Raw genomic sequence first — 9,539 nt, forward strand, 5'->3', positions numbered from 1 at the left:
ATACACATATTGAAATTTGTCACTTTGTTCTTATAGTTATTTTGGAATGTAAACATGCTTAAAATACTAACTTGACTTAGTTTTAATAAATCATTAATTACTGACAACTTAAAAACACAATTTAGAATTGTTTTAGTTTGTTTTTTGAAAATGTAAGTAATATTTGCTAAACCTGGAAAATGTCCACATTACAGGGATAATTCCCGCCAAAATGAACATTTGCTGTTAGTTTACTCATCCTCAAGCCAACTAAGACGTAGCGGACTTCTTTTTTAGCTGAAACCGTGATTCTTACAGTGCAAGTCAATGGCTACCGTCACTCCGAGTCAGAAAAGCACATCAGGCAACACGAAATTAATCCCCGTGGCTCCTGGCGCTGCATTATATAAAGCACTATAGAAATAAATGTGACTTGACAAAGGCGCGTCCTGGTGTCTTTCTAGGACGCAATGAGGAGAATGACCAGAATCGGGCGTGTTGTCAGACCAAACCCTGAGCTCGAGAGGTGAGGTTCAGTGATGTGTTCATGCTTTCATTCTTTTATTCTGTCAGTACCAAGACACTCATATCTCAGGATTCTTGTGCATCAGTGTCTGTAACCGTACGAATGAATGTTGGTGTGTGTAAAGCTTCTACAGGAGGAAGTACGGCGTGTTTCTGCGCCTTTATGATCATCAGAAGGAGTGTGTGGCGCTGATGGAGACCGAAGCAGTTTGACATGCAGACGCTTTCTGAAGAGCAGATTAAACACGGAGATCCTTGAGCTGAAGACCAAAAACTGCTTTTCATTCATCTACTAAGATGCTTTTACTGAACACACAAATACTCAAAGTACTTTAAGGGTTCAGCCTTTTACACCTAATTATCACCCAAATAAAATCTGTTAAAACACTTCAGGTAAAAGTGGTTGACCACAGCTACTCACAAGAGAAACCACGTCTGTTTTAAAGATCAGTTTAACATGATTTATTTGTGTGTGTGTTTTAAAAACAACATCAGTTCACAAATAAAATACACATATTGAAATTTGTCACTTTGTTCTTATAGTTATTTTGGAATGTAAACATGCTTAAAATACTAACTTGACTTAGTTTTAATAAATCATTAATTACTGACAACTTAAAAACACAATTTAGAATTGTTTTAGTTTGTTTTTTGAAAATGTAAGTAATATTTGCTAAACCTGGAAAATGTCCACATTACAGGGATAATTCCCGCCAAAATGAACATTTGCTGTTAGTTTACTCATCCTCAAGCCAACTAAGACGTAGCGGACTTCTTTTTTAGCTGAAACCGTGATTCTTACAGTGCAAGTCAATGGCTACCGTCACTCCGAGTCAGAAAAGCACATCAGGCAACACGAAATTAATCCCCGTGGCTCCTGGCGATATATTGAGGCCTTATGAAGCGAAACGATCAGTCTGTGGAAGAAACTGAACATTATTTACAACATGATTACTGTAATGCAGAGCCCCAGGGAAATCTGATTCTTTTCTGCCAACTGATTCTTTCGGACAGTTTGTTTCGGTGAACTGGTTCAATTCTCTAATTATTTTATATAATCACACAATGACGTAATGTATACGCAATTATATTATTAAAGCACACAATAATGCTGTGAAACGTGGATGTTTTACTTGTCGAAAGCACATAAAGTGAGTAAACTAGTCTTCATCAGCGCAAAACGTGAATTTCTCTCCTCCGTGCAAGCTCTGGGTTCACACGAGCTCACATCAGCGGCTTCAGTCCGAGTCGAGCTGTTTCTTCGGTTCAGTGACTGCTGGAGGAACTGGTTCTGAATCCGTTCATTCATCACAGGATCAGGTACGCCGGTGTTTCGGCTCATTTCTAGTCGGAGAGACTGTCAGGCGTCTGAGAGCGAGTTGTAGATCTGTGCTGCTCGAGCCACGGACTGCTTCAGTCTGAACTGCTTCATCTAGTTAACCAAAAAGAACCGGTTCAAAGGAATGCTTTTTATTATTCTCAAAAATGTGCAGCCGAGGGAAAAAAGTCACCTACATCTTGGATGGCTTGAGGGTGAGTAAATTAATGACAAATTTTCATTTCTGGAAAATGTAAGTGCATTTAAGTGTAACTGAAACAGTAATTTACACTTGGTTAAAATAAAGCATTAAAAACAAATCCGTGAGGACTTTCTCACCTCCGATCATCAGCTCGTCTCCAGTTCTCCGTTCTGCCCTTTACTGCAGAAATACACACACAACAGCTCGACTACACTTCAGTTTCTCACGTGTTTCCTGCTTCTGTGTTTGAGTGACGTGCGTTAAACAGGCGTGTCTGTGAGTCAACATTTGCATCTGCTTTTTATAACTTAATTGTAAAAAGTTCCACGCACACTTGTGGTCTTCATGCTCACTTGAACACTTGGGCCAAATACAGTAAATACGTCATATAAGTAGTCAAGTGGTCAAGTGCAAAGACTGTAAGTGCGGGTATTGGGACAAGGAGTAAAGCAGGTTCCTCATGCCTGCTTCTGCTGAGTTTAGCTTCAACACATCTGGCTGTTATTAAAGTAAACGCAAAGACCTTGATGAGTTGATTCAGGTGTGTTTAATTAGAGATCAGACTAAACTATGGGAAAATTACTCTCCTGGTCCTGGACAATGAATGTGGAACCCAGATAATGAAATGTCTACTTTTATGAAATTGTCTTTTTTATGACTTTGAATAAATTAATATATGTATTCTGCATTCATGTCTGGCTGTTTAGTCCAGCCAGTCACAACTGAGCAGTGTTGGGGAAAGTTACTTTTAAAAGTAATGCATTACAATATTGCATTACTCCATAAAAAAAGTAACTAATTATGTTACTTCGTTACTTTTTATGGAAAGTAATGCGTTACGTTACTTTTGTGTTACTTTTTAAATCTGAACAGGGCTTGCTTGTTTGTTTTTAAAATAAAAAAGTTCTATTTTTGGCAAATAACACCAAAAGTGAAATGAATAAGCCTCAGGCTGAAGGGAAAGTCAATTTACGTCCGTACAGTAGAATGCAGAAGAAGCCATTTCAACACACTTCAGCAATAAAAAAAGACACAGAAATGTTCGTCTAGAGTAATTTGTGCTAATTAGTACGGTTGAACTGGATCATCAAAGGTCAGAAGCAAAGACATTGGTTAATAGAATGGGATTAAATACATAAATTATATTTGTGTTGTTTAACATTTAATTATTGCAGGTTTGCGTCATATTCTGAGTTGCATTACTTTTATTCATTTTGAGGAATACTGAATCTGTGTTTTTTTTTTGTGAGTGAGATGAATTAATGCATATTCATATTTATTTTAGAACTACAGTAACATCTTCTGATTTCTCTCAACATGGGGACAGGAGAGCTGTCAATCAATAAATTGGAAACAAAGTAACTTGCGTTACTTATTTGAAAAAGTAACTCAGATATTCTCTTGTAAATTAAAAATGCGTTACTTTACTAGTTACTTGAAAAAAGTAATCTGATTACGTAACTCGTGTTACTTGTAATATATTACCCCCAACACTGCTATTGAGTTACGAGTTTAGGCCTATAATACGTTCCTTACCACTCTTGCTGCAAGCATAAAGTAAAGATCTGGAGGACTTTTGTGAAGAAAAAAAGCTTTATTACTTTATTATTGAGACACAATGTTGAAACAATACTGAACTCAAGCACATCTGTCCTCTGAGCTCATTAAATGAGCAGCTCTGTACAACGTTTTGCTCTCATTTATTGACATTTCATAATGTACAATCCAAGCACAATACAGTGGTCTTAGTTAAAGTAATAAATAAATAATATTAATGTACTTTATTCAGCAATGAATGAACATGTGGCCAAACAATGCAAAGTACACAGTTTGTGTATTGCAAAGGTCCTTATTTCACATTTTCATCAATGCTGTAGTTGATAGGTTTCCAACACTCTTCTGATCTCATGTTCTCACTGCACGTCTTTTCAGTTCACCACCTCTCACAAACTGTGACTGATACAATGAATTTAAGGATATGCATGGAGAAATAATACACAGCATTGTCTGATGAATACTACTGCACACAGCTAACGTCGTGTAGAAAGAGCTGCTACTCTCCAGCATGTAGATGTTCAAGAAAATGACTTTGCAAGATAACATCTGAGTTTCTCTGTTGACTTCTGCTCATTTGGTAACTTCTGGAGACAGTTTCTCCGGTGCGACAGCAGAGCGCTGGAGGTGATGAAGCTCCGTCCACACGGCGGGCAGCGGTGTGGTTTCTCTCCGCTGTGAACTCTCTCGTGTATCTTCAGGTTCCCCGACTGACTGAAACTCTTGTCGCAGTGCGAGCACTTGTAGGGTTTCTCTCCCGAATGGACTTTGTGGTGTTCCTTCAGATATTTGGCTCTGGAGAAGCTGTTCCCGCACACCGAGCAAACGTGAGCTTTCTCTCCGGTGTGGATCTTCTGGTGCTCCTTCAGGTAACCCAGCTGTGAAAACATCTTTCCACAGAAGGAGCACAGGAAGAGCTTCTGGTGGATTTTCTGGTGTATCTTCAGGTGCTTTGCTGAGATGAAGCTCTTTCCGCACCGATCGCAGCTGAAGGGTCGTTCTCCAGAGTGCGAGTGCTGGCGGTTTCTGAGGATCGTAGCCTGTGTGAAGCTCTTCCCGCACTCGTGGCACGTGAAAGGCCTCTCTCCGGAGTGAATCCGCATGTGGTTCTTGAAGTGTCCCTTGCGGATGAAGCTCTTGTCACACAGGAGGCAGGTGAAGGGCTTCTCTCCCGTGTGGATCCGGATGTGGTTCTCCAGACTCTGCTTGCGTGTGAAGCTCTTGGAGCAGTGCGAGCAGCTGAAGGGCTTCTCTCCGCTGTGAGTCTGCAGGTGTCTCTTCAGGTCTGCGTTCTTGAAGAAGCTGCTGCCGCACTGCAGACAGCTGAAGTTTCTCTCTCCGCTGTGGATTCTGATGTGGCTGTTGAGGTTGACCTTGAGCGTGAAACTCTTCCCGCACTGAGCGCAGCTGAACGGAGATTTCTTGGCTCCTGTTCTCTTCTGGGAGAAATCATCTTCAGTCTGTGATTGTTCTGCAGTTATGATCTTCTGATGATCTTCATTCACTTCTTCACTTTCCACCTTCACTTCCAGCAGATCTGAAACCAATCCAGACAATGAGGTCAAATAAGAACTAAATTAACCACCATTTCACGGCAGAAATCAAGAGGTCCAGATGAAGACATGAACTGATCCTGCACACAAACCAATGACAACAGTCGTAATATTATTATTCCCCAGTCACGCATAAAGCAATTGTAAACTCACGACTGATTATTGGGTATGGAGGCAAGAACCACGGACATGGATTAGGCCATGATCCTGGATTCTTGCTGAACTAATATCAGAGCTGTGTTCTGCTCAAAGCGAAGGAGAAAATGTTCTATGGTGCGGCTAAATGGTGCTGAATATTGGGATTATAACACCTAGTCCTATTATGCAAACTGAAAAAAATAGCTAGTTTTATCATTTTGTTGTGTGTTTTTGTCAGTTTTATTTTAATAGTATTAATTAGTTACAGTTCATTTAGTTTTAGTTATTTTAGTACTTCAAGTTAAATGAAGTGAAAATGAGAAATGTTGCGCTTCGAACTAAATCATAAGCATACAGTTTAAAGCAGCCTGTCAGATGCGTGCTGTTTAATGCATTTCAGACGTGTTTTCCTCAGCACATAACTTACATTATACAGTAATATTTGTACATGTACATGATTTCCATTTTTCCTAATATCAAGCGAGTCTGTTAGATTGCACAGACTTCACTGAAGAAGCGGCGGTGTGCGCATGAACATCAGACAGACGGAGCACATTAGAATAGGAGAGCTATAATTCTGACTAAAATATATTTTGCCAAAATATTTTACATTCAAAAGTGGAAGCACTTCAAATCTCTTCCCCATTTACACCAGCACTAAACTGCAGTATGAAGAGTGTGTTGCAGCAGTCATTTTTATTTAATGACTGAGCCATAGTTTATTCAACAAGCCACTGTTTAATAGAAAAGAAAAAATGCATTATTTCATGATTTTTCCCCCACACACATCAGTCATTAAAGTAGAATCAATAATCATCTCCGACCTCTGTGTTCCTCAGTCTCTTCCTCTTTCTCTCTGTGTGTCTCTGCATCTCTCACGTCTTCTCTCTCCTCTTTAATAAACTCCATCTTTACAGAAGCGTAACTCGAATTGTTCATTTTTTACAGCTGGAAACTGTTGGAGCAGATACAGAGCAGAAGACATTATTAGTATTTAGTGAATGCTGAATTCATCATATCATCACTCACGAATATTAAATATGTGTATGATGTGAGAGGATTTCCAGTTTAACCTGCTGGTGTGAATGTGTTTCTCAGCTTCTGCTACAGATGACAGACGACTGAAGCGATTCTGTTTCTGTTAGTTTCACCTCTCTCTGTTCTCTGTCACTGTTAAGACATTCAGTGATATTTCTTGCTATTATAAGAACTTTTTCTGCATATTGTAATATTGTTTCTTTTTTCAATTCTTGTCAAGTTTTATTCATTTTTGTAGTTGATAATGATTCATACTGTAAATGTTACATCTATTTTTTCTATCACTGTATAACCTGATATGATGCTTCTGTCTGCGGTTTATTGCTGTCACTGTTACACTCATGTCTGTGGAATTAATAACTATATCAGGGTTTTGTGTGATCAGATCAGAAACGGAAGGTCTGTAGGGATTTTATGACTGAACTCGGTGTTGTTTGCACTGCACTGCCCGACTACAAACATATCAGCAAAAGCGGGTGTTTATGGACTGTATTAATGCCGAAACCCGCATGCATGTGTTTCTCAGGTTCTGTCTATTGATTCGCTCTATTCAGCACTGGCGACATAAACAGATCTTTCAGTGGAGAAAGCATGAGAATCAGTGTAGTGCTCACTGATATCCGCTACTATCGAATCGTTTACAGACTGTAAACTACCGGAAAACCGTAATTCGGTTACCGTCACGCCGCCGCTCCGTTCATTCAATGGCCGCTGCTCCGCTGGCGCGACACCCGGAAGTACACGATCACAGGCGCGAGCGCAGGCTGCTTTCAGCCAATCAGACAAACCGCTTTTGTTAAAGGTGCAGGAAGAGATTTCTTTGCTAATGAAAAAGATGTTTTCACATTAAAGAGTGAAATGCACAAGAAACTGTCACAAGAGTGCAACAGTTGGTTCCAGAAGTAATGCAATTAATTTTCTCCAGAGGGAAACTGACTTTTATTGATAACATTTAAACCCGCAGACAGACTGGTTGTTAACTGATGGTAAATGCTCTCGTTGAAGACTTCTGTTTGAAATAATCATGTTTAACAGTGGGATCACTGGTGAAAAACTACATTACCCATCAGAGAGTAGCATCATGACACTTACAGACCAGTGCCAGCCTCATTAATAAATCTATTTCAGGCCAAAGTGCATCACTGAAACATCTTTTAATGCCGGTGGAGAGCAATCTTTCTTCACGCTCTACCTCTGCATCAGTTAGTAAAGATATACATGTAGAAATGAGAAGCGCACCTGGTTTTTGAATGGTATCATATGCAAGTCATTTTATTCATTTAAAAGTGTTGTTACTCCTGAATTTTAAGCCATCCGTTTACAGCAACAGACATGTTTTAATGATTTGTTCAGTACATTGATCTCCTCTATACAGACGTTATCAGAACAGCAGGATCTTCACTGCAAGAAATGTGTTTTAGTGAAGGACACGTTCACTCCTGAAGACAAACCATGAGCTGAGGAGCCATTCTGGAGCATCAGTCTCTCTAGCAGCCTGTATTTATTATGTATGAAGGACTTTAAATGTCTTTTAAGATCAGATATATGGCCGAAACTCCTCCTGCATGGAGTGCAGTGAAACGGCTTCACTTCTCTGTGAACGATCTCATGTGATTTCAGGTGATATGCCAAACTAAAACCCTTCCCGCACTGCTGACAGATGAACGGCTTCACACCAGAGACAGTTTTTATGTGAGCATTATAGTATGTTTTAATCTAAAACCCTTCCTGCACTGCTGACACGTGAAAGGTGTGGATTCTCACGTGATCCTTCAGGCTTGCTCTACACGTGAAGCTCCTTCCACACTGACGGCAGGTGCACCACTTTCTGTTTAGAAGAGTTTTCATTCAGTTCTTCTTCACTTTCCTCATCCATCAAGTCTGAAAAGAAACAAATTAAATGGTTAACAATGTTTTTCATATTTTACATGCTTTAAATGGTAACAATCACATATTTCATGTTATTTTAGGTTACAAAAATGATTTTAATCATATATTTATACTATAGTAATACTGTGATGCTAAAACACTACATACAAACAAACTGTCGTAACTGAAGACAACATGTTAGAAAAAGAAAATAATTCAGTTATCCAGTCATTTCAGCTGATGGAAACTAATAGAACGGGATTAGACTTAAAGTGATCGCTCAGCCAAAAATTTAAACTATCATTAGCTGGCATGTCACTGCAATCCTGAATGACTTTCCTTTCTTCTGTGGCGTGTAAATGAAGACGTTCTGAAGAAGGTTATTCACCAAACAGTTTCAGTTCCCATTGACTTCCTCTGGAGTTTTTGTCCATACAATGGAAGTCAATGGGAACCAAACTGTTTGGTGACTAACCTTCTTCAGAACGTCTTGTGTTCATGTTCCACAGAAGAAAGTCATGTAGGTTTGGAAGGACACGAGTAAATGATGACAGAATGAGCATGGCCCCTTTAAAAGAGTCTTTATCCTGTGGCTCCCTCTCCTGGACAACAGCAGTATTACTAATTACTCATAATATTTGCTGTAAGTGGAAAATCATGAAAATAAGCCTGTTTGCTCAGAATGACTTCTTCTCCATATGAACAAATATGTTAGATTATACCTGCAAAATGATTTAATGGATCAAAATTCTTTTGATAACTTTCTGCCATTTGGCATTGTCTAGAGCTGTCATGTGGTGAAGATCTGATAAAGGAGTTCGAAGTGGCCTTTTTTTAATTAGAATGTTATTGTGTTGTGATTTGGAGGATGTAGATTTGTGGTTAAAATAATATGAGTGCTGTACAACTTCATGAAGGATGCTTGTGTTAAAGGCTGGAGTTATGTTTGTTCAGTCTGTTTGGTTATGTGCCGGTCAGAAATGATTCAGGGCTCGGGCCAGAAATGACATGAAACAATATGCTCCCAAAATTGAAGATGAAATCGGTTTCTGTTTTTTTTTATAGCATATGATATAGGAATTATCAGACGAGCAAGAGATCACAAATGTGATACTGATTTTAGACAACAGTTTACTGAAGGTGAGACTGACAGCCCAGGGTGGATTTCACCTCTTTATGATATGAACATAAACAATCATGTCTTCTTGACAACAGTAATATGCATCCTTGATAAAGTCAGACAGCATCCATATTATCTTCTTAATAATATCTTCTTTAACCACAAATATACATCCTCCTAATCACAGCACTGTTATAAATCTGAAATCTCATATATATACATATATATATATATATATATATA

At 38.9% G+C, this 9,539-nt stretch overlaps 1 protein-coding gene across 1 annotated transcript in view; it reads right to left on the reverse strand.

Annotated features, from left to right (window-relative positions):
• Positions 1-3,726: 3,726 nt before the first annotated feature.
• Positions 3,727-9,539, reverse strand: part of LOC107662524 (gastrula zinc finger protein XlCGF8.2DB-like) — a 15,908-nt gene continuing 10,095 nt past the window's right edge. The window contains exon 2 of the mRNA XM_016452584.1: positions 3,727-5,115. Within this exon, the coding sequence (XP_016308070.1) occupies positions 4,100-5,115 (1,016 nt within the window). The 3' untranslated portion in view covers positions 3,727-4,099. The remainder of the gene's footprint in view (positions 5,116-9,539) is intronic.

Source organism: Sinocyclocheilus anshuiensis, unplaced genomic scaffold (assembly GCF_001515605.1).
Source record: "Sinocyclocheilus anshuiensis isolate Anshui unplaced genomic scaffold, SAMN03320099.WGS_v1.1 scaffold1152, whole genome shotgun sequence".
In the NCBI taxonomy this organism is placed as follows: domain Eukaryota; kingdom Metazoa; phylum Chordata; class Actinopteri; order Cypriniformes; family Cyprinidae; genus Sinocyclocheilus; species Sinocyclocheilus anshuiensis.